Consider the following 27989-nt stretch of genomic DNA (forward strand, 5'->3'; position numbering starts at 1 on the left):
TCTGGTTTTCGATTTTTTAAATTTACTCAAAGACCGTTTTTAGAGTTCTTGTTTTTTTTGTACCTACTAAACTTAATTAGTATCATGTGGATGTACAAATTTATGTTTTTCAAATAAACCCCCCCCTTCCCCCCCGGATGTTATCCTGTAATAATTTACAGTGAACATACCTAACTACCTAATTGAAAATTCGAACGAGTAGTCTCTTAGTAAGTTGTTATTAAAATATTTGCACTACGGGTATAATATAACCTTTAGGTATATTTAAAAATTATAGAAATCAGATTTGAGAGACTGTATTATTCAATAAATGAGAGGGTGAATCACATTGTATGCATCCACTCAAGTGGAGATTTATATGAAAACAAAAGGCACAAAAGTAACCGATAGTGAAAATTAAAAATACAAATACCTTTTATACTATTATATATTTGACAAAAATTAAAGATTTTTTGAATTTTTAAGTGTTTATACATATAGTATTATGGTATGTAAACAGTGTATATAGGTAGACACTTTGAATGCATTTCCATTTCTATAAAACTTATTTTTAAGATAATCAACTCGCACAAGGTAAGTAATGTGCAAAATATCATAATTTTATGAAAAATGTATTTCAAATTCAGAGCCACTTCGAATGTATAAATTGGATACAATAAAGATTAACAACTATATGAAGTATTCCCAAATAATATTATTAGGTATTGATATAAATATATAATGATATGTTGGATTGAAAAAAAAAAATCAAAATTTAGAAAGTGTTACGAGCTGCAGAAATGAGTCCCTTCCTCCTCAAAAAAAAAGACATAATTAAAGAAAGTTAAATATTTAAGGCGTGGGAATACATGCCGTAAATTGGTACTAAATTTTACTGAGTATAATCTGACCTATTATAAGCTGTTTTCGTTAGATAGAATATCAAACAACTATATTTGGTTATACAGCACTGGGCGTAAGGAATAATTTTTTTTTATAAAATATTATTCGCTTGACTGCAGCTGTGTTCGTATGTCGTATTTATATAGTATTTATTGGTACCGTTGACATATTATTAATTATTGTAACATTTTGTTGACAATTCAACGTATTCAACGAAATCCAAAAATTAACAACATGAACGCCATGTATTTTTGACGGAGGGTTTATCTAAAATTGTTGATGGTGTATTATCAGTTGCTATGGTGACATCAAAATATTATATTGTGATGAACGAGTAAATAATGTAATATAATATTATAATTATTATAGTTACCTATTATTTTGTATTCTAACATTCCAAAAAAAATGTTCACGATTAAATGTGAAGTGAAAATCATAAGTATTTTTTTTTTTTTTTGTTGTCTTGATTACTTACAAGAAAAAAATCGTTTCATCCAGTCGATAACATTATAATCCGTATAAACAGGCGGCACATAAACGGCGCGTTTAACAAGCAACTTAACGAGCGTTAACACACTTACCACCTGTAATAATTTATTCTTAAATGTCTACTACATTCGATTCGTTCCACTAGATGGGAGCACAGGTATAATACTTTAAAAGAGTCTTCTTTGAAAGACTCTTACCACTGTTATTTAGTAATAATATTATTTACATTATTATTGTTGGCAAGATCCTAGAATGATTACAGTCCATTAAAAAGGAAATATTACTATATAATATATTTTGTCTTCTCTAACAATAGCATAACATTTTTTATTGGGAAGCAATTCACTATTATTCATAGCTAGTCCGGAAGTAACCTGCATTTCAGGTCATGTTTTATCAGTGTAATTATAATACAGAGTTCTGAATATCGTAATTAGAATTATTTGAATTTTTATGTGAAATGAGATCTGCGTGGGTTGTACTCATACTCTATAGTCAACTCAAAAAAAATTCATTATTCGGTCAGTCAACCGATATTATACGATATTATATTAATAGAAAACGTGTTCAAAACTACTAAAACCGACGTAATATATTGTATTACAACCGGAGAGATTTGACTATCATGATCAATCCATAAAAAAGACAATATATACATATATATTGTTTTTAAAGTTTTATACTATAAATATTTATATAAACAGCTGCCGTAAATTATTCGAAAGCCACGTGTGTGTGTGTGTGTGGTTTATAAGAAAAACTTTCCCTGTTTTATGATGATTATTATTATTATTATTGGATATATATATAATCATATATATGTACATAGGATATATGCGTAGAAATATTTTCATGTTCACTTAATACATTTGAATGTGACCCAATTCGAATACTTGTTCCGTGAAACTACACGGAAACATGACTACACGGATTCCGATATCTATAAATATAATAATATAATTATTTAGGTCCACAAACATTTTGAGAAACGACGAGTGGTCCGGACTGAATGTATCAATATACAACGACCGATGTTACCACTGCAACAGGTGAAAAGTGTGCGTACTTTGTGTGCGCCTTTCCAGCAGCTGTGTACATTACAGACGATATGTACGTCTTGTTGATGGCCTAATTTTAGAAAACCGTTCTAACGATTCGTTATAAAATGCAGTTAATCGCGTATTGTGATGATTTGTGTCCGACATTAAAAAAAAAAAAAATCGCACATTATTATTATTATTATTTGTATACACGGCGACGGCGGCGGTGACGTGCTTTCGAATCGCGAGGCCGGTGAAAGATATGTATAAATGTATAATATAGTATAATAATATCAAAACTCCCTTACGGAATACAATATTATTTTGTTGCCTGCAGCAGGACGTTACCAATGCTAACGATAATTGCGGTATGCCGGTATATAGTCTCTTGTTGCCGCCATTTCGTATCTGCGTACAGTAATAATATAAGAAAACTGTACGATATGATCATGACGATCGCAAAATTGTTCATCGAGTTCACTTAAGTGACGATGCATCGTATACTGTTCTATACGGTATGAGGTCCATCGTGGTCGATGGTCTGTGCGAGAAACGACGTCCATGCTTCTCTTGCTGTTGCAAACCGTAAAAGTACAATATTATAGTATTGAAATGGACAATAGTTGTTGTTTCAATTAAATAACTATTGACACAGCAAAAACGGTATCGATTTTACATATCAACACCGCCCGCGCCGTAACTGTTCTGTTGCCGCATGACCGGGAGGTCGTCTTGCCTACCTATACCCAATGCACTAAAATAATATTGTAATATTAATTGTTTTTTTTTTTTTTTTTTTTTNTTTTTTTTTAAATCGAGAGATACTATTATTTCATTTTTATCGTTATCGGCAACCACCCGGGGTCCGACCGCAGCAGCAATAGGTACCAACGTACCATTGATACCACAACGGGCGAAACTACGCGTATACGCGCCACGTCGTGTTAGAAACGTGCCGCAGATGAATAATGCGTTTCCATTCAATCGTCGTAATTGGTTCATCGTGTCAACGTTATTGCAAACCTCACGTACACGTTTTATTTCTCTTAATGTATGTGCGATGAACGAATCGCAAACAAAGTGTGTGTGTGTCTGACAAAGTTGAAATTGGAAAATGTATATACCTACTGTGTGTGTGTGTGTGTGTGTGTGTGTGTGTGTGTGTATTATGATATATATATATAAATATATTTGTAAATCTTTATGATTATACAGATGTACATGTATATTTGTTTATAATTATTATTTTATATATTATTATATGATTATTTGTTTGTTTATTAAAAGATGGTATATAATACTAACCGAACGAGTGTTGGGTAAGTATATTATTATACTCAACAGCAAGAGGATCGAGGGAGTGTAGTAGGTATGTATAGATACCTACCAGTTCGGGGGGGACATGAGGTTTTTCCGATGGACACTGCGATATTATTGTCCAAGTGAAAGTTTTTCTTTTTTTTTTTTTTTTGAACAACAGGTGGATGTTGTAGCACCATTGTTAAACACACAGGAAGGCGTGCGTGTAGGCAATTTAGGTGCTGAAGTGCAACCGAACGAGTACAACTACTGACACATCGCAGATAAGTAGTGCAAAGTGTATAATAATAGTCGCCAATGCACTGTATGTTAGCATCGGACAGCGGAAGCGACGATAAAATAAAATAATATACTAAACACTCAGATATAACTTTCGTATTGACATTTTCTTTGGCAATAACTAAATGCGTTTATTTATTAAATAAAAAATACAAATCTTTTACAAAACGGGTAAAAATAAATAAATATAATTATCTTACGTCCGATACGACTAAGTATAATATGAGCGGATAAGCTAATCGAGTCGGTTATATAGGTTGTCAGCTAGTGTGCGTGTTGTCAAATGGTCGTTATTTTGATGATCGCCGTGACAGTGCATCACGACGACGGTCAAAGTCAGTGAAGTCAACGAGTGGGGCTATAAAGTCAGTCATGTCCTACACGTAATATTATAATTGTTGATATATTATTATTATGTCTTTGGCACATATCTATTTGTCATTATAATATTATTATGCTATATAATATATGCGTTATGGTTATTTTTGAAAATAAATTATGGTAAAAAATATTATATAGGTACGTTCAGTCAACGTGTCAGTCGTGTGGATGACACCATATCCGTTTCGGGTTTGTCGGGTTAATGTCAACCTACCAAGTATAGAGTCAAATTATATAATATTAAACTATTTTAAAAATTAAAAATAAATAATTAACGAGTCGGGTATATATATATATATATGACGAGAGGATGATGATACTATATAAATGTCGCGTCGGTAATAGGTGTATGTCAGTCACGTGGTCCCTATCGTAGTAGTCGTCGTAAATATACGCGAGTAGTCGAATCATCGACTGGTTTGAATAAAAAATGTCGGCAGTCGATGGCTCGTCGTCCCGGTGTCGTATGAGTTACGTGTCGCGCCGCGTCGGAGTCGATGATAATTTGAAATAAATAATTTGTGAGTTTTTTTTTTGTTTTTTTTGCTGATGTTGTTTTCACCACCATTGTTGAACTGCGGCGGGCAAGACCTTGCACAAATATTATATATATACAAATAGTCAGGCTTGCCTTTCACGTCTGGAAACAGAAAAACAAAAAAATGTTCTCATTAGTATAAAAGCGTCGGAAAATCATAAGACTTAAAGGGTTGGCGGTGTACTGGTAGAAAAAAAAGTCAAAACTTGTTCTCGGCCTACGGTGTTGATCAGCCGAGAAGAAGGCGATTTCATTATCATTGGTAATATAATTATTATTATCATCGTATCGTTGTATTAATTCTACATTCGTCGTCAAAACCAGTTCGGCTCACGTGCACACACACACACAAGTATAATCCGATATTCCAATATAACGATAGTAGTACATAAAACTACGCATTGGACACCGCCCAGCTTTACATATTATTGTAGCGCAATCGAGGTGAGAATCCGCTCGAGTTTCTCGGCCTCCGGAAATCCAAATAAACGCTGAAGACCCGAAAACCAGTTTGGTTGTACAGCTTTCACTCAGCCGGAAAAACGATCATCTATCGATTCGAAATCTCTCGAACGGGTCTGCACGCGTGTGCCACGTGTGATGCCGAGCGCACAAAATAAGGAATATAATACAAATAAACGAATAATCACGGCACACCCGGTCCCCCTTGAACTTGCCCGACTTTCACCTTGTCCGTTGACCGTTTCTCCCTAGGGGGTCCCCCCGCTTGGTCCAAAAGCGATTCGATTACACACACGCCTACAATGCATTAAACATCATCAAAACGTGTTTATATTATTATTATTTATACTAAGCGCGTTATGTTTTAACCGTCTCCGTCGTCGTCGTCGCGTATACATTACACACGTATAATATAATATGTATATATATATGTGTGTGTGTATATCCCGGGGCAGGCGATGAAACATTATTATTTATTATGTTGTATATATATTTTTATATAAGGCGATCTAACCACCGGGTGAATGTACAACGACCGGCGGCGGCGGCGAGTTCGATTAAAAACCGACTCCGCCGCCGCCGCCTCCGCGGCCGTCATTAACCTAGAAAACGAGTGCGACGCATTCAGATGTCCGTCCGGGTTTACGGTCGGACGACCGCGGATTTATATAGAATAACAGCACCGTATTTGTGAGATGTCATCCTTGACCGCCGTAGGTGCACATCGCGTACAGTTTATTATAATATAATATGGGCACTCGCGTGTGTGTGTGTGTTTAACGGCGATGGTAATAGTAATAAATTATAATATATGATATATTTTATAGAAACGTTTTCTGACTTACCGTAGTCTCTATCTGGCAACTGGCTTTTGTCCACCGTAGGCCAAGGTCTGGCCAACGTTGTTGGAGTATGATCCATGGGCATCGTGTCCTCCTCCATAGCTGTCCCATCCGGAGCTGGATGCGCTGTAACCGCTTGGGGCGCTGCTACCGTAGCTGGCGTGTCCGACGTGTGTCTCGACCTGCGATCACCAGAATAAAAAACATTCGTAATTAATAATGGTATTAAATAAGGCGGATTGAGGTTGAGGGGAAATGTGGGTGATGAATATACGAGACGATGATAATGTGCCCCGGGAAGAGGATTTTTGTGTATAGAGTTCTCGATCTCTGGAGTTCCGTTGGTCAAAATTATACCTCGAGAGTTTTGAACATATTGTTGTCGTGCGACACATACATATTTTGAATTTTGAGTGTTTTAGCCCCCATTATGAGTAGACGTTAAAAAACGCGGAACTTACCACTTCATGGTGAGGTGTTTGGTGTTGGCTGGCCAACAATTTTCTGATACCAATGAATCCGGAAACGAGCAGAGAGATGACAGAGGCTAACAAGGCCTTCTTGGCGATCAAAGCGATGACGACGTAGGCGATAACGACAAAAGCGGATAATTTGACTTTAAGAGCGATCAAGAGTGGGATAAGGTGCTTCAAGAACTTCTTCTTCTTGAGGATACCACGACCTGTTTGAAAATCATTTCGTTTTAGTACATAATAATCGAACACGTGTGAAATAATCAGATTACATTTCGATTTGTTGTATTTGTACTACAAGTACTACAGTAAGTAGTAATTGCAGAGCAAATTGTTTATAAAAACGTAACAATATCATATCAATTAATTAGTCGGAACTAATGAGCAAAAAGTAAATTATGTTTTGGACGCCGCAAGAAATGTATTTTTTTTTAATAGTAATTTTTGGATTTTCAATAAGAACAAAAAAATGTTCATTAAATGACAGAAAAGTTGTCAAAATAAATTGTGATAAGTAATAGAAAAGATTAAGTTTTTATAGGTGATTAAAAAAATAATAATATCGAGTATAGATTAAAGTAATAAAACAATGAGCTCCAGCTGTCCCGCATCATATAAAAATATTATTTAAGGTCTGCAGTAGAATAAATTATTATGTAGAAAATATATAATCTGTCAGTGTCTAAGAGTTTCTAATAATTTGAGTTCATTATAAATGTTAGACATTAAGCTACAGCTTCATCATAACTAAATCAAAGAATCGTGTGTATATATATAATTAAAATAATTGTATTTAATTGTGTTTACCTTCTGCGATGTAGTTGGAGATTTTGGATTTGAATTGGGTCGGGATTTGGTCAACAACGCTGCGGGCGGTTTCGGAAACTTCGGTGACGATTGGCGACAAGTTCCAGTGGAGGGTCCTCTCTTGGAAGAAACGCATTACCTTGTGCATGGTGAAGTCCTCGAGTGCGGTTTCGCGGTCGTTGGAGTCTTTGGCGTTTTCGACGTTGTTGACATCTTCAGCGTTCTCGGCGAGAGACCTACCCTTCTTCTCGGTCTTGACGAGGGACAAACCTCCTAACAAATCAACCTTGTCCTGGTCGAAGAAAGACCGGGCTGCCCGGTAGAACTGCATTTGTGCGCACGCAAACGAGTCCTGGTTGCCGGCACATCCTTCGTCCTGTGGTTTGACCGACGCCGCGGGGATCGGGTCGGCCGAAGCCAAGCACACGCACGCCGACAACACTACTAATCCGAACTTAAACGCGACACTCATGGTGATGATTGTTGGTTTTTCGATTTTTCGATCACGAAGAATTGCTATGCTTTAAGTAGCTAGCTGCTGGTGGACGATGGCTGCTGGTGCTGATCGCTGTTTTTTGTTGTTGTTGTTCCTTTGAACTGTACGACTGTAATGATACAACTGTCGGGGCGGCCGGCGTATTTATTGTGGAGGCTGCCCGCCGGTTTTCGCTTTTTACCGAACCCGCTGCACACGACGGCGCGGCGCGCATCGCAACTATTTCCCGTCCCTCCCCCCGCCCGCCATCCGACGCCGCCGCCGCCGCGGACCGGACACTGCAGCAACATCCGTCCGGGCAGCCCACTCTGCAGCCGCACTCCCCGCCCGCGCCCACCCGTCTTACCCGACTTTCTTGTCCGCCGTAGTCGGCGGCGGCGGCGGCGGCGGCGCCTTTCTTCGGCCGTGAACGTCGCGCGCGTACTTGCGCCGCGGACACTGTCGTTATCGTTAACCGTCCACGAAATCGTTAACCATAATAATATTATTTTAATCCGGTCGCGACCAGTTGGACAATATTATACGACGGCGGTGCCCAAGTCGAGGACGAGAGACGGCTATACGGCAGTTCCAGAATAAGTTTTTTCGCGAAACTCAGCTCAGTGCCAGTAATATGCTGCACCCGAGTATTGTAGCCGCACATCACAGCAACCGATTCGATATAAGATATTTGATATTTGATGTTTTTCACGTCGTTTTAATTTTTCACAAGTGCCGTCTGAAAACAACGAAATATCCCACGTGCCGATTCGCCGCCGCCGTCGCGTATATTATTTCGCCAAAAAATATTATATTTTAATTCGTCACATATATCATCATTGTTATCATTGTGGTTTTTGTTGCTGTATTGTTATTCTACCTACGATCATTGTTTCAGTTTTCTTCTTTAATTGTCGGTTGCCGTAAACCAAAAATATAATTAGCGTATACCTACCACGCACGTTTTCAGAACAAAATATTATTCTTTTCCGTAAAAACTCAAGTTCTCGACACTTGATCAAATCGTAAACTCCGATAACAATCATAATATTATACGCGTTGAAGTAGTCTCCATACGTATACTATTCGATTTCTATAGTGGACTTGATCGCTACCTATCCAGTGTTAAAGAATAATAATAAATATATTTTAAACATAAATGAAAATTATAAACTTGGATTTCTAACTGTTTTCCATTCTGTGAGTACACTGTGCGTATTATTCGAATAATTTTTTCTCGAAAGTGTCAGATAGCAGTAAATTAGGAGTTCGAAAAAATCGTGCGCTCATAAGGTCACTCCGGATTTTATTTAAATCACGAGTTCGAAGTTTTTTGAATGGTTAATTCAGGTCATTTTACCAATATTCGATATAATTCCATCGTCTCGTTGATGTGGAATTTTCAAAAATGTCGAGGGAAGTACAAATTTATATTAACGAGCTTCGGGTTAGTAAACAAAATAGTCGCACGACTATAACATTAGGAAATGGAAAACTACCAGGTATAATACGATAATAATATTATGACGGTAAAAATTAGCCACACGTGAAACGAGCGAATCGGCAAATGCGATAGCTGCACACATACTATATACATAGGCAATGGTGGATTTAATTTTTTTTCCTTACTCACATTAAGTATTTTTACACCACCTATGCTCAACACTCTTCACGGCTCTCCAAATGGTGAATTCATAGCTGATACTTAATAAAGTTAAGTATCCTATACAATTCGTCCAAACTACCTTTTCCAACCCTAATTGAACACTCGTCCATTAATATTTTTGTGAATCACGTGATTTAAATCGTAATTTCCCTTCGAGCCGTCATTTCATCATACATGGGTACTTACCTGCGTACAATAATAGATAAGCGATTTACAGTAGTAGTCGAGTGGCGACGACGGAGACGGTGGCAAAACATATTATACGGACAAACACGAATACACAATATGAAATGAAAAACGCAGTCGTGTGACGGCGACAGTAGCCCGGAGATAAGTCATCATCGGGACTTTTTGAAACAATATTCTTCTTTGCTTCGTGTATGCAAGACGTTTGTATTTATATTTATTGTTTACGTCGCTATAACGTCCGAGCGACACACCGCCGAAGAGCATTGGATCGCCAATATATCGTATACGCCGGTCCATCAGCATTATTGTCTCCGGGCAATACAATATTATTATTATATTATACTATTATCACAATAAATTATTAGTCGTATACGGTGTACACGACGCACGTTCATTGTTGCTCACGCTCGCTCACAATAGTCATGGTTTTCAATCGGTTCGCGTTTACCGATTGTTACACTGCAGAAGTATAAGGTACGCTAGCTGTACGGATCGCGCGTGTACAACACAGAAGTATACTCGCGTCGTCGTTCGTTTTCACTTAATTGTTTTAGCTCGAAGGCAAGCGCCATCGCCCGAGGTGGGTCTGTTATTATTATCATTATTATTGTTATCATCATCGTCGTCATCATTATCGTTATTGTTATTAAATATAATATTGCGCCGCTCGCAACGCCGGTGCAATATACGCCAGTTCAATAGTCCGTGCGCGTCACGAAGATCCCTCCTTCCTACTCGCTTCGTCGAAATAATAATAATTAACTAATATTCGGCAGACGACGCGAAACCCGAACCAAATGACGACTGCGAGACACTGACAATTCGTTCGTTTCCTTTCGATATTCTTCGGCGTGCACAATAACAATATGACATAAACTATCAATGGACTTTCGATCAAACGGCTTGGTATTGTAGGTTATTATGTTATACAGGTACCTATAGGTATAAAAATAATAATAGTAATACAATAATCACATAATTCACGTCACATATGTTCAGTGATTTCGGCGGCGTACCGGAAGTTTCACTTTTTATTTATTTTTATCCATATCCGACAAATTCGGTCCGTAACTCTCACATTTTTAACGAACCATTTTAATCGGGATTAAAACAAAATTCAGAAAACACTGCAGTCGTGTTTGGACGGACGGAATCGTCTCGCGAGTGATCACTGTCAGATCCGGTCGTTAAAGTCTCTAAACGTGTCAGCGTATACAATAGTCATATTGTTATTATTATAAACTCGATATCTCATAAACAAAACGTCCAACGCGTCTAGCAATCATATTACTTCAGTTCTATTACAATTGCTTTGATATTTAACTTTGGAAATAGGTATAATATAATAATATATTTATTTATTATACGGATATGGCAATTTGTGATACACATGAATAAGTATTATGATTGGTGAACACTGTTGTAACAATACATGTGATGGACAATAGTTGTTATACAATAATACACAAAATGTTTAGTTTATTTAGTGTTAAACACTATAAAGTCAGAAATTAATGTTTTTTTAAATTTCTTTGATCACCAAAATTTAAATGCCTTCGTTCTTATGATTGTAAATTAATTTCTAAGATGCTCAATGAATATAATGGACAATTTGCGTTTGAATGAAATAAAAATAATTTAAAATCCGGTATTCAAATTCAATGTTTAAATATGTGTTATAACTTTCGCCGATAGGTCAAGAGGCCGTTTACACATATGCTATATTTATGCCATAAAAAAATTCTTGAACAGGTCCATATTCCGGTTTTATTTTTATTTTTATTAATGAGTCTGCTTTCGGATTACCGTGTTAACTTCGTTTTAAAAGTATAATATATAGTGTAACAGGCGAATTCGGGTTTAAATGTATAATTATATATTTTTATTGCTCGTCGAATTGATACTGCAATTATTATGTTAATAAATGATTACGATGTAAATTTACATTGCATAAAACACTATAGTGTAAGTTGTACATCCATCCACCGTTTTGTTCGTTCTGTGCACTTTGACGGAATTTATGCATTTGTTTAGTATATTATATGGGATGTAACGTATCGATAACTATCGTCACAACTCATCAAACAACTTACTGTTCGACAACGATAGTAAGTCATTCTCTATGTTATTACAAGTTGCTAGTGAAATAATAATGTACACGGTTAAACTCTCAACATATAAGACCAGGACATAGATTATAGCCATAATAACAAACTTTCAATTTGCAAAAAAGTGCTCAAATATAATTTTTAATTTTGACAAATTTAACTTCATAATATCACTTCATATTATTATCGTGTTGATGTAACTTTCTTATGTTGAATATTCTATCTTTAGTTTTTTAAATATACGCATTACCCGTAAATATATATTTTTTTTTAACACACATTCGTTTGTGAAAATAATTTTATCATTCTCCTACTGCGACAGATAAAATATAGTAGTCGAATACGACTATTAAACTAAGAAAAGTAGTAGTAAATAAAAAAAATCCTGCCAGTTCCGGGAGTCTTATTTTCTATCGAAAACAAATATTATATAACATCGTCCAATCAAGGGAAACTATTTAATATATAGTGTTATAAATCGTAACTCATTTTATATATCATCACCACTTTTACTTACGGTTGTATTTATACCTACTGACATTTTTCACGGCACCGACATAATATCGATTCGTAATATTATTTTCCAATTATATAAATCGTGTAATATTTCAATCGAAGAAATCGAATATTGTATTGAGAGGATTAGGTACAGCTGTATAGGAAGTATATACGCCTAAGTACTATTTGATATAATTATTATTAGACGAAAATGCTATTTCATAGTTTTAATGATCTACTGCCTATAAAATCTCTAATTGACTAAGGGAAACAATAGAAAAATTATCGAAAATCATTTAAAATGAAATATATTAAGAATCGGTAACATTATATTATATTATTAAATTGGACACGGACAATGTGCTAATGTGCAGGCGTAATACCAAGTCAGTATAGCAATATCTATATGTAAAATGGATATCTGTCATAAATCATAATATATAATATTATTATTTGTACGAGAAAAGTGATAATATTAATGTTTAATTGTTATCTCATTAGTATTTATGAAATATAGAAAAGGCGCAACTAATCTTTTCTTCAGCAATATATTACATATTATACTATTATAATATTGACAACATAATTTACAAAATAAGCATATTACGGTAATTTAGTGTCGGAAATAATAGTTGTTAGCTATTAGTAATAATAATTACAGACCGTTTATTGTCTTTGCACATTTATTACGAACAGTCTCGAACGTGTATGCAGTGACATTATTACCGTATATTGAGCATAAATTTATTTGGCCAGTAAAAATTATTTCATAACGAATCCAAAAAAAAAAATGTCCATTACGTTTATACGCAAAATATGAACTACGAAAAAATTAATATTATCTACTAGTTTAATTTTGCAGATGATAAATAATAAGTTGGCATATATTATTATAGTTAACCGCGTTATTTCGTACATACAAAATATTGTGCAATACATATGTATTTTAAGTAAAAAAAAAATTACCATTTTTACTCCTCTGCGCATACAAACATATTAATACATAAATATGTTATAAGACAAATACCTTTTTTTTTAATCTAAAATAAATGGACATAAAAACCATCACGATTTTGACGCAGCAGCAGGTTTTTTATTCTTCTCTTCTTATTTTTTTTTTTTTTATAGAAGCGGAAAAAGATTATAATTCCCGATCACGTTCGTTTGGTACCAGCTAATACATACCTGCCTATATTAAAACTGACCTGGATTGAGAGACGTGATGGGAGAGTAATCTCCGACGTGCTCGACAATTATCATTATTATAACATTGTACCTACATCGGACACAATCGGCGAGACTGTGCATTTAACGTCCCCAGGGCGCCCAGGACGACAAGACGTCAAATAGATATTCATCTGCTTCGTGTCTCCACTCGATGACGTCCATCGTCATCGTTTAAACGAGTACGGGCCCAACCTCGACGGAGTGTTATGATAATACTATTATTTCGACGATCGTAGTGCCAAGTGCTTGTACGTTTGTTGATATTTTTTTTTTTTTATTTACAAGACATTAATAAAAGTTGTGCGTATACAATACAATTATTATATGCATATTTTGTATTATAATATCGTTCAATGTGGCAGTATAGTTAATATGGGTAGGCGGTATTATAGGTAAGAGCTGCTTCTGCTACTGTGGTCACCCTCTTAATAATATTATTATTACTTCAATTATCGTCGCTTAACGCACTTGTAGGCGTGTTATATTTTTTTTATTCAAAGACCGTTATAATAATAATGATGCATACAATGTACTTGTGTGTTATGGTATTGTTCATAATGGCATAGGTTATAGGTAGGCCTTACTCTATTATAATAGCTGCTGTTGTGGTCACCTGCTTAATCTATCACCGTCGGAACGAATGTTTTAAATACAGCTGCCGCTACATAGTAAAAGTGATTGCAACATATTATTATTATCACAGTATTTTAGGACTTGGGTAGACGAGTCTAACCGTGTATGACAAGTCTTATAATATTATATGGTGTATATAATATAGTTTGCGGTCGCGGATCACGAATAATATAATTGTTGTTTAATACCATGTGGCCGTCTACCACCTGTTGACACTACTACAGGTTATTACAATGACTATCGGGGACGGTTTTTATGGTTTTCGAATTACTTTAACGCCTTGCTATTATTGTCATCACCTAGTAATGACCAAATAATTGAATCGTTTATAATAGTAGTATTGTACACTGAATATATGTATACTAGGTACTAGCTTATAAATCAATATCTAAATCAGAATAAATGTTCATCGGAAGAGGATATAATATTATAAGTATATTTTATTCATAAACATTTTCTTTGTTTCGTTTTATTTGTACGTCCTTTTTACTATAATATCGTTTATAATAATATGTATTATTGCACATTTATTACTTGTCTCTTATACATAAAAAAAATATTTTAACATAATGAACCTACATTTTTTTTAAAAATGAATAAATTATAAAACGATCTGATTTATAGTTATAATATTATTTTGGGAGGATGGTTATATCCCTATCGCTCCTTCCTGACATCACTTATATCTATGGCTGTTCGTTTATAGGAATGATTGTTGTTATAAAAATAAGTCAATGGACAGCACTACGATTTGTGGCGATTGTCCGTGAAAACAAATTATGGTACTAAAAATGTGGTATCTATATATTATATATAAATTAATGTACGTTTGGGCACGAAGATAATGGACGCGGAAATTACAGAAGCAGTTCAGTAATATTGGCACCAAATTGTGCGCACAATATATTCCTCGAGACTCGTGGAGTGTTCTCATTGCTTCGTTTTTTAATCCCAGTTGGTTTGCTACAGAGTGTCTCACAAAAATAAAATTCATTTATTATGTTAGTAATATTATAAAAGGTTGCAATTTATTATAAATAATAACCATTGGTTTAAGAAATAAAATTTAAAAATTAAAAATTAGCATAGACTAGCCAACCACCATGTGTTGCTATGGTTTTCTTTAAATTAAATAATATTTAATGAATGGTTTGTTCTTCAAATGCACGACAAAAATATAGTCCATAATATTATGTTTACAGCTTATATGAACTAAAAAAAGACTATTAGCTTGGATGAAAGTTTCAGAGATTATTTATATAGATATATCAGGACAATTTAGAGTGTAATATCACGTAAAAAAATGTACAAAATATAGTGCTATAACCTGATATCCAATCCACTACAGACAGATCTCCAATCTCTGTCAAATTAGATCACCAAGCTATAAGTACACCGACAACGATTTGAACGAAAGTGCACTAAAACCGAGATACGCCGATAAAGAGCTGTTTTATCATTTTTTTATGATAGAAATCTGGATATACAGCTAATATATATATCTAATGTATTAAATACATTATACCAGGTTATCCATTTAAAGTAAGACACACATTATTTCAAACAATATTAACGTTTTTGACATTTTTGTTGTATCCACTACTCCACTCAACAAAACTTTAAATACCTATTTATAACGCATCAACTTCTCGTTCTAAATTCAATTTCCGTGTATCAAAATAATTTTAAAAAAATATTCCACTTCGGAGTATGAAATTAAAACTATATTTTAAGAAAAGTAAAGAACTTAGGCAATTATAAGGATAAAAAATATTTAAAAACGTTGTTTTGTAACGACTTGAAACAATACTAAACATATTTTAAAGAACGTTATTACTTTTTGAAATAACGATTGTATTACCTAAATGGATCAACTGGTATATACGAGATGGCACCTACATCTAGTGTATGAGCATGCAGTAGCTGCAAATTTCGGATATCGGAAAGGAGACATAGTATTATAAAGAGGCACACTTGGGACCCGAACATCGTTGGGACAAAGTATTAAATTACATTTCGAGGCATCGTCGATTTTGGTAACCCCGGGGTAAGTCTTGAGTACAATTTCAAAAACTAATAATTTTTCAAAGGTCGTTGCAATGTTGTCGATATGAACGTGGATTTGACCAAATCCCTAAATACAATCGTTTAATAGAATATTCATTTTCTCCGCCTCCGAAATCCAGTTCTGGTCACACATGGTTACCAATAACTGCCGCGCTAACAAGCACCGTCAAAATGTTGTTACCGTCAGGCTCTCCAGCTCAAAATTTCGACTGTATGAGCCCTAACCGTTCCGGGCCGTAATTCGGTGAAATTTCCAAAATGTGTTTTCATCAGCAAGACCTGCAACAATATGTGCAGTTTTTGTCGGTTTTTAAGCAGCACGCGCCAGCTCGGTCGCCCGGAATGGAAATTAGCGCCGGTCACGTCCGACGACCGCGTAGTGGCTTGGAGTGGCGTTCCACGTATTCCGACGCCAGCGGCGAACCGAGTCCGAGTCAACATATCTATAATAACAATAATAATGATAAGAATAATGATAATAATTACCGTACGTCTTCGAACACGTACTATAGACATAGATAGTAGGTATGTTAGGTATACCGCAAATACCACGTTCAGTTTTATAGCCGTATACACGACCGTGTGCGTTATACGCGCCTTAATATGTCTGAGACCATATTGTGAGAGCCCGATCGACTGCGTTGCCCAAACAAATAAAGGTACCGATACGATAATTATTTTTTATAATATAGTGATGATTGTTTTGGGCCAGGCCTACAGTATAGGGCCTACCTATATAATATGCTAACGTCGTTAGGCGACCATCTGAATAGTAAAAACAAATATTAAAATTTAAAAACTGTAACGGAAGATGATTAAGCGTCTCCCAAAAAGAATCTAAAGCCAAGAACGTATTTATTTAGCGTGACTTAGCCTAACCTAACACATCCTTATTATGTATGCTTCGTATATCGCAATATAATTATATAATTATTGTATATTAAATTATTATCACAGTGTTTGGATTCTACGGTTTTTGGTCATAATAATGGTTCTATTAATTTTTGCTCTAATTGTTGTACAGTAGTCACCGCTTATTGCAGTATTCGCGGTTAATTGACGCGCATTTTAGACTAAAACAGTTAGCAAATTTTCTCTTATATTAAACAAACAAAATTCATCTATTTTACTGACTAGGTACCCGGTTAATGGGTCAATTAAAATTCATGACTACAATTTACTTGTAAAATATATGATAATATATTATGTTCTCTTTAGTGAATATAATATATTAATGAAGTATTTAATAAATAAATAATAATCATTATTCATAACTTAATATTATGTCGTATATCCGTGTGCACCATTGCCTTATAACTTTTCAATTTCACTTGTAAATCTTTCTATTATTACATAATAATGAGTATCTATATTCATTGCATACCTTTTTATTTTTGTGAATTTTGTCTCATCGATTTATTTTGTTAATGGCTCAAATTGAGTCCAACGAGTGGCGACATTCGTGTTTTTTACGATAACGGCTCCTGTGCGAAATAAGCGGCCCGGTGAAAGTGCTCTCAAATCCTCAACATTGCTTATCTTTTTGCAACGAAGAACCTCCGAACGTCTAAATCTTTCTGCGTGCATATATTCGTACGCTGCACCAGTGATCCATCGTTGTATGTTGACTTTCGTCGATGTATCATTCTTTGGCTCTAATGGGCAATTGATACAGCGAGTTTTGGTATCTCGAGTCCATACTTATGGACCGTAGATGGCCGATCGGCGGATGCGTTTAATCAGCATGACGTAATATTATGGATCTTTTAGACTAGACCCTCATCGCATCACTTCATTACACACCACCGTCGACTCTATAATAGTTCTTTAATGGCTGTCTATTGTATCGATCGACCTCAATGCATTTTGCACGTTATATTGTTTGCTGTAGTATTTTCAATACAAAATACGCCGATGATGTTTTGCACTATTATAATTATCGTTATGTCACGTAACGTTCGCACAAAAAGCGAACCTCCCCCACTAGACGATACGAATTTATTGATATTAATATATTTTGTATAGATCGCAATCGGCAATTCGGCGGTCGACGTATTTTTTCGACCTGTGGAATCCAATACAAATCCTCAACAGTTATCCGCGAACACACACGGATATTATAAAGGGTGTATAATTAAACGAAGACTCGTCTCTTACCCGTATATACTTTGTCATACTATTATCATGTGATAGCTCATCATCATTATTATTATTATTATTATTATTATTATTATTACCGTGATTCTTCATCATCACAATAATATATAATATTATTGATCTCGGGCGTGTGGTTCCCGTTATACACATGAGATATACCAACACGTGTACGTCCGCGCCTCGCGTAGGTATGATATTATAATATTATATGTACACTCGATTTATTTGTTTGCTCTAGTTTCTCAGCCAGACCTCAGCTTCGGGCGCCATTCGGCATCGCCCGGCTGGGAACCGGGGCCCGGGGGCGCACGCATCGTGCGATAGAATTTTAAAAAAAAACAGTCTCAGTCAGCGCAATAATAATTATGACCCGTCCGATATACGACCTAAGCTCATTTGCATGTGTCGACCCGTCCGCGAGCGGAATTTCGCGGCACTCTCCCAAGGCCGCCGATTATTTGTTCGTCCAACCGCAGACCCGACCCGGTTTCGATAACGTTATTATTACTATTATTATCACTGCATATTACGACTGCGATTATCATTATCATTATTGTCTATAATATGTGTAAGCTAGTGTGACACATTTTTTTAAATATTGTTAATGGTGCAGTATTTACATATAGGTGCGCGACGAACCGGAAGAAAACTGGTCAAGCTGGGAAACCGGAAAAACTCTAAAAGATATTATTGAAGGCGGCCTCCGCTCTTAATAATAATAATAAGCAATTAATAAAAATGGATTACGTTTTATATGTTACACGCGGTGTATAATAATAATAATAATATATTCGTTTAAAAATACGTTATTTGTACGCCTATCTGATGTATATAAATAATGAAATCCGATGTAAATCGTTTATTTTATATATTTACATTTAGCTTGTTTTGGAAGCAAATCGTCAAGATATGTAGATTTTACACAAGTTATATTAATATACGATAAAAACAATTATGCAGCTTAAATGTGGACTCGAGTGGTAGATTTGACATGGTCATGGTGCAGATAAAAACCATCTCCTATGAAGGGATGGAAAGTTGTTATGTAAGCAACCTAATAAGAAGGGTACATAAATATATAAGAAAAATTACATACTTTTTTACTTTTTGTGAGTATTAACTATTAATTATATTAATATAAGATATTTATTTCCTCTGAAAAATAAGACAAGTAGAATAAACTTTTTTTTTTTGTACAATTTTTTTTGAATAAGTTCAGAGAAATTATCTTTAAATATGTATTGGGTAGTTAAAAATTGATTTCTTTATTCTATTATATATTTCAAAAGTTAAATATAACTTTTTGACTTCTGTCTTTCCAAAACAAAAGGTGAATTAGAATAGGACTGCCAGTCCGGAAAACAATGTTTACAAGGTTAATGATAATTGTATGCAAATCGTGTAATAAATATTGAATATTCAATAATGCTTTGAAAAATATTTGACTTTAAGTAAAAAGTTTCTTATCTCTCCCTTTCGTTATTTTTACAAAATGAATTCGGTAATAATTCGTGAAGTCCATCGGAAACCTCGACCATTTCCAATCGCTTACAGGTTTTCATTCACTCACTGTGGACTCAAACAATTGAATTGATACACAATATTATTACTGCTTGCTATGCCCGATGGTCTACCCTGTACTTTAAAAATGATGTTTGAATGAATTATATATGTATGATTAATATTTCTCGAAAATCGTATTTGTATTACACTGCACGTTATTGTGTTTTGCTTACCAACTGCAGTACCTTAACTCCGGTCTAAAACCATTCATATTCGGTGACAATGATGAATGAGCGGTTGCCGTTGCGGGTATATTAATTACAAAATCACTGTGCGCCTAGGGCTTTCAGTAAGTACTAGAAGTATTTAGAATACTCCTCGGATGCACCTAACCCAGTGCAGACCGTTTTCGTATCCAACCCAGTTTTCTAAAAAAAAAAAATGAAATCCTCGTCCACATTAATAATAATCGTAAGTTAGGTACGAACCGCGTATACAGCGACTCATCTGTTACAATCTGAACTGTACGAAGACCATAAAAGCCCTACGACGCGTTGTTCGATGTTTTGACATATATTTTATTCATACTTTTTTTTTATTACCATTATTATATGAAGTACAAAACAGAGATAAGCATACACACACTGCACGCTCACCTAGCTGCATCGGTAAGTTTTTATGCACAATATTTTACGGTCATATTATGCGTATATGAACGACACGAGATAAGCAGGCTCGGCGACGTTTTCTCTAAAATGTATGCAAAAATAAATGTAAGAAGATAATAATAATATTATATGGTACTGTGAGGTCAGCGTCGTTTATGGGAGTTGATATTTTACACGGAATGAGGTTAGATGAAATATTAACAGAAAACATAATACCTACACACGCGGTAACTGTACATATATATTATTTATTTTTTAAAATATACATTCTTATTATAATATGATAGGTAGGTACACACATGGGCGCTACCTACTAAATTTGCCGAATTCATTTTGTTTCGCACTGAGTTATAGTTTGATATATAGGTATATCTGGTGTGGTGCGAAAACCCCGGCCGGGACTTGAGATGATGCCAACCACGGTAGATTGGTATCCGGGTGACCATTAACCGATTACACGTACGAAATGCGTATACCTTAAGACGACCGACACTTTTGTGTGCTGCACACCGGCGCCGCCGACCGTACCATTATAATGATATGTCGGTGTACCTATGATTGACCTTGCGGAATTAAAATAGAAATGCAGAACATGTTATTATATTATCGCTTTGCTATTTTGTTCACATCTCTCGGCACCTACCTAAAAATCTCACGACGGGATAATTAATATCCAAACCAATTCGCGGAACATATTAATTCATAATGGGTCGAATAAATCCAATATTGACCTAGGGCCACGACTGGCTGCTGCGGTAACCGCTCGCCTGATCGGACTAGAGATTATTGTTTTACTTTAAAGTGTTCCAAGCACCTGCGAAACGATAGACGGTTTTATAACGCTCGCAACTATAATAATGGCCATGCAGACAAAAAAATTGTGTTTTTTTTTTTTAGGTGCCCAAGAGTCTTTGGCCAAGACGATAATACTATAGCGTTATACATGGGTACTCGAAACGTGGACATAAGTGGACACTATTTGAAATGATTTATCGACGAATAATCTTCCAACAATATTGAGATCGTTCCATAAACTTAATTATTTATTTTCTTACGTGAATTATTTTTAGAAAAAAAAAATGAAGATTTTCTGATTGTCATGTTTTGCACACCGAGAAAATTTCAATTCATATATTATTTACACGCTTTTCCCTGCTGCAGTGGATGATATTTCCGTGGGAAGCAGAATAATTGAAATAATTACAAATGTATAATATTATATATTATTATAGTAAGTTATATGTGTCATTCTACATGCAATGCCCGAGCGCGATTAACCAATCCTTTCTTTCACTAAAATAACATTCCATATAAACTATAGTTGTTATCTTGCTGCAGTGAATAACTCGATTGAGCTGTTTCTTTCATATTATCATTATTATTATTACTATAAGAGATGAATATACCAGAATTACAACTTTCTTCGCGGTGCATTGATTTGGTCGAACGAAGGTTTTACGGCACATTTAAGCATATACGCTTCACGACATTATTACGCTACAACAAAATTATTATAGATATTATATACTAATTAACTAGGTATATTAAAAACATATTATAATATAATTCGCAAATATGGAGGTCTGCTACAGAGAATTTGCAACGTGATCTTAAAATTATTACTATTATTATCATAGGTACATCTCGGAAATAACCTGAAAATATCGGAGACTGTAGCTGCAGCGAGTGTTATTCTATACGACACTAAATCATATACACGACTCCGTGACACGTCATGTTCGTAATAAATTCTTGACATTACACTATAGAGCTATTATAGTACTGCTGCGGTGGTAGGTACGACGTATCAATTTTTTTTTATGGTCTCACCGTTTGGTACTGGAATGTCTCGTCTCGACGGTGGAAAATGTGAAAATCCACTTGCACGTGTTATTATTATTATTATTATTATTAAGGTGTGTCTGCAGTAGTCTGCCCACAGACGTGTTATCACCCCGATTTGAAAGTGAAATTCAGCGTACGCGGCCACAAATAGCTATTCCATAATGTTATGCGTATTTTATTCGACTGGCATATTAATTATTTTCCGTTAAGTGAACCAACACGCGATGATCGAATACATTGTCAGTCGATTAGTGTTCAAATATATGCGAACAATAAAAATTATTGAAATATTTTATTTCGTTTCGTTGCGAATGACACGTCACTATATTTGTTATAAGCACAGTCAACATAATTGCTCGGAAAAAACTTAAAAAAAAAATTTACTCAATCGCGTATCACAACAAAATGAATACGATAATTGGTCTATAATCGAACAATTATATCTGCAGTAAGCAATTAGAGTAGTATAAGAGTGATTTAATTACTATAAGTAAGTTCATAGGTATAGGTATTATTTACTTCATCAACAATAATTGCAGTATATAGTTATTACGATTATCTAAAATTTATGAACTTGATAATGGTAAAACAGAATATTTTGATTTTAAGTGCTATTAATAAAATATTAGTTTGGAATTATTACACAATGGGTATGTTTCGTAATGGCTCAGCTTAATATTTTAGTAGTTTAATGTACCTAATATTAATTCTGAAGCAAACGAAGTAGAATTAATAATATTATGCTGCCTATAATAGTGTCGGAAAGTCCGGCTCTGATGTCCTGTACCAATAGGATTTGATAGATTACTTAAATATTTAAAATTTATGTTCAAATATAATATTTGTAACTTAGCTAGCACGACCTACTGGTGACAGAAATCAATATATTATAAGTGATCATCGGACTTAAACCACAATAACTCGGTGTATGAAATTGAAAATAATCACGACAAAGACAATATTTTATGACGACTTTACCTACATGATCCGTTCAGCAGTTGTAATAACTCACATGCATTATTGATTATATTTTGTCTACAGTTGTGTAGGTGCTGTACCCATTGGAATACACAATCGAATTAAACATAACTGCGCAACAGACAATAAAATACAAGTTTACTAGACAACGTATTTGGAAGTGAAATTGTTTTCGTACCCATTAAGTCGAAATGAAAGTGAAAAATATCTAATTTGTTTTATAATTGAAAATTATGTTTGTGTTTGTCTATACGTTGTAGAACGCTCATTAAAATATAATTACTTGTAATAATTACTAAAATGTAGTTCGATCATAATTTACAATTTATTTTATTGGCTAAAATGATAAACACATTTAAATTTTTGTTTTTAAATGCATGAGTTACATATTATAATATTACGTTTTAAATAGAAAAAGTTAAAAAACTAAATATTAACAACATTTTCTTGAGTATCTCTTATTTTTATTGATTAGAAATCGAAAAAGAATTATTACTTTTTGCAATATATTAGTAGTTTTCGATGTAATTGTGAAAAAATAGTAAAATACTACTTATTAGCAGTACATCGAGTTAAATATTTCGATTGAGATACTTCATAATTTTTAAAGTTTTTTATAAAATACTTTTTTATCAGCTTATACTGAGGCGAGTGTATATACATAATATTATAATGTCCGTTTTTTCTATTTCACACACATGCATAGTTTCGATTTATCACAAGAATATTATCGAGACTATATTATAGTACTTAATCATTGATAATGTTTTTCAATTTTAATAATATACAGCTTGAAAACATTTAAAACCTGTTGTTGCAACAAGTAACACAGTTTTTTGAGGAACACTTAAGATTAATTTGACGGTTGTCCAAAGAAATTAGTGCTGTCCTATTGGATTTAGGTTACCTAAAAAATGCAATACATTTTAATCATAAATATTTTATAGTTTCAACAAAACTGAATTGATTAAAAAAAATAAAAAAAAATAATAACCAATAAAAAAAAAAAAAAAAAAAAAAAAAAAAATAATAATCTATAATATCGAACTTAAATAATATTATTTAATTTATTATTTGACATTTAAATAACATCTAATACACAAATCATAATTTTTAATTTAGTAGACCAGTGTTGTTATGATCGTAAAATGTGTAAACCAAAATTCCAATTTTTTTAAATCAGTAATTTCACCGCTCCTCAATGTAACATATACATATTATTATAAGTGTGAATCAGACAACAACTAGAGACGGTTGGAAAAAAGTCCCTCATTTAAATTGTGTGACTCCGTTTTTTTCAAATCTTCCGGAAAATTAATATGTCCATTCTCATTTCTCAATATGAATCTAATGTAAAAAGTGGTTTGTATAATACTATGATATATGCCACACTTAACCACCAAAAATACGACCGAATAATATATTCCCGCATATTATCGTTTTACACCGGATTGTGAGGCACCCGTGCACATTTTTACAGACTCAAAATATTTTCGCTTGTTTAACGCGTCTATAGTCGTATTAAGCCGAATTTCATGGGTTTTCGAACAAAATCAAAACTAAAAAATTATAATAAAATAACGGTACGTGTCGCAGACACCGGACATCCAACGCACTAGCTCTAATGTGTAAGTGTGGCGGGTGGTCGTCCGTACAATTCGAGACGTTTATTTTCATATTAATCCGTATATGCAAACACGGAGAGCGCTTGTGATCGGACCGACGCTGACTCGCCTCTTGTGTGTGGTGTGGTGTGTGTGTGTGTGTGTGTGTGTGTGTGCATGATTGGCCTCCATAGGAATTCGAGTAGGTGGCAATAGCCGAGTACGAGGAAGAGCTTTACTGGGTCAAGGTCACTGGGGCACCGACCTCAAGTAAGGGCGCGACGCTGACCTTTATATTATTATATTAGTATATTAATTACCTCTATAAGCCACATAATATTAGGACACGTAAAAAAAAGTGGAAGTAAGAAACAATATAAGTATAACATTTTATAATTATAAGAATTCCCATTATATAACTATAATAATTGCCTGTTACTTCAGTATTCGCTGTTGTTGTACGTTTTTTTTTTAATTATTTAGAAAAATAAAAGGCTTTATTTTCAACAATCGCATTTTTTTTTTATTATTCATTCTTGTGCCTCATATGTTCTCAACCTAAGACTTCTGAGATTTTTGACTGTCCTGACGGAAAGAACTGAACAGACATAAGAGGTATTCGGTTTCATGGCTGGCACCACCGAATCATTTCGTCAGTATAGGTATAACATACCATCGTCATATTATACCGTGTGTATATTATTTTCATTATTATTCTCGTCATTACCAGTGGTTAACAACTACATATATAGATACTGATTTTTCTCCTATTTTATAATATTATATCATAAAGAATTGTTACTGTCCAATTTCCAAAAAATCAAGTGTCAGACGTATCATTTCCCTATCTGTTGCCTGTCTATCTGTCCCTCTTTCAAAGTTTCTGTCTCTTTGTCCCTCTGTCTCTTTTAATAATTTGCATTATTTAATTGATAAGCATTTTAAAAAAACATACTCTCAAAGTCTTGATATTCGTATAGAACTATAGATATTGTTTATTCGTAATATTCTTATTCGCGGTACTCATTATAATACTGTGTATTATGCGACGACCATGTCCACAAAAAGCCCGTCTGGAAGCTAATCCGGTAGCGTCGGTGAAAATCCTTCCAAAAAGATGCGACGGCGGTGGACTCCGCGACCGAAAGAGAAAATGTGATAGGTGCGAGTTATACTCGAGCAGTATTTATCGTTTGCGGTCTTTCCGCGAGCACACAGCCATTGTGTCAGCCGCGTGATTTTTCAATTATCTGCCGAAAACGTACAGTATATAACTATATAATATTATATTATTATAATATATGTGTGTGTATGTGTGTAGCTGTGTGCTTTCACATTTTCTGATGAAACACCGTCCGACGTTACTATATTATGTACTTTACGTCTGTCTGTCTGTCTGATTATTATTATTATTATTATATAGCCTAAAGATTCCGTTCGCGATAAATCATCGGCAAACTACGTACGCTGCCGCAGGTTTTACGACCACATTATGTATAATAATATGTAACAGAACGTTTACGAAAATTATCGCTTTCGCCCCGATAAAAACGTCACCGAAAACCCTATCATCTGGTGTCCGACCCGTCAGATCAGTGTTAATTATTTATTATTAATGGTTCACGATCGCGACAAACTATATTATAATTTATTATCATGATTACGCGTACCTCGGTGTTAATGTAATATGGACTTGACTTGCAAGTCTCGATAATTCGAAATCTTTGATAATTCAAACTCTTATCTTGCCCCTTGAAGTTTTTTCTTGTAAGCCGTACCTATTTGAGAAATATATAACTCGAACTACGTGTCAATTTTTTTTTACACCCCATAAAATGCTGAAATTATCAAGACTCCTCGACTGCAGTTTAATGTTGTCCACGACCAGATCGCGACATCTTATACATTTTAAACATTTGGCAGGAATAACGTACTGTACCTTAATATAATACATATATTTATAGGGACCGACGACGATAATATGATAATAATACATATACATATAATAGCTGTATTGACCGTGACTAATACGCGCCAGCTCAACAATTGAGTCTGAAATCAAGTTCAAGGCTCGCAAACGTATCTATGTGGCATTATAATATAATACTGCTATAATAATACAAGTTGCATAAATTAACGAACCGTTTTAATTCGAAACCTACGTGTTATGCGTATAACTAATTAGTGACTAGTGTACTAATATTATATATTTGTATAGCGTTATAAAAATAAAATAAAACGGTCCTTTCCAAATTTAATATTATTATGTATATGGGCACTGTTTTCATTAATTGTACTTGTTTTAATTGTTTGATTTCATATCTCACTCATATATTGTGTCGTGTGCCTTCACTATATAGGTACGTACGTTTGAATATCGAACGATATGTTAAACTATTTGATTTGTATACGAAACTGTAGTATTTATGACGTTCAATCAACAAGTGTACCGACCAAATGTTTATATGATTTAGTTCAGGAGTCGCCAACCTGTCGATCGCGATCGGGCGGTCGATCTTAGAAGACCTCCAACCAGGAATATTGGTCGATCGTATTAAAAACCAATTATACCAATATCGGTCGAATCACGTGCGTAATCTTCAACACACTTTTACGGTTTATATATATAAAGTACGTAGGTACCTATAAAGTATTTATTATGAGGGAAAAAAAACATACAATTTTTGGAAGGAGAAATAACACATAAATTAAGAAGAATATTATTATAAGATGTATTATAATATTATGGTGCATGTAATAATGTAAGTAATATACTTAAATGAATAAAAGTCGATTGCCAAATACTTAAAATTGCAGTTAGCTGATGCCTACAGGTTGTTACAACCCATTGAATCACG

At 34.3% G+C, this 27989-nt stretch overlaps 1 protein-coding gene across 1 annotated transcript; it reads right to left on the bottom strand.

The window, feature by feature from the left end:
- Positions 1-4098: 4098 nt before the first annotated feature.
- LOC111039418 lies at positions 4099-8134 on the bottom strand. The gene is made up of 4 exons (XM_022322937.1): positions 7514-8134; positions 6695-6915; positions 6237-6415; positions 4099-5031 (listed from the first exon to the last, which is right to left on the bottom strand). Exons 1-3 carry the CDS (start codon positions 7983-7985, stop codon positions 6245-6247), a joined length of 864 nt encoding a protein of 287 aa, XP_022178629.1. The 5' UTR covers positions 7986-8134; the 3' UTR covers positions 4099-5031; positions 6237-6244.
- Between the last annotated feature and the right edge of the window lie 19855 nt (positions 8135-27989).

This window comes from Myzus persicae, unplaced genomic scaffold (assembly GCF_001856785.1).
Source record: "Myzus persicae strain clone G006 unplaced genomic scaffold, MPER_G0061.0, whole genome shotgun sequence".
Taxonomy (NCBI): Eukaryota; Metazoa; Arthropoda; class Insecta; order Hemiptera; family Aphididae; genus Myzus; species Myzus persicae.

Coding starts and splice junctions, on each gene's coding strand:
- LOC111039418 (XM_022322937.1), bottom strand. CDS start 7,985: ATGAGTGTCGCGTTTAAGTTCGGATTAGTAGTGTTGTCGGCGTGCGTG. Junction 6,916..7,513: donor CTCCAACTACATCGCAGAAG/GTAAACACAATT, acceptor ATTTTCAAACAG/GTCGTGGTATCCTCAAGAAG. Junction 6,416..6,694: donor AAACACCTCACCATGAAGTG/GTAAGTTCCGCG, acceptor TGGTGATCGCAG/GTCGAGACACACGTCGGACA.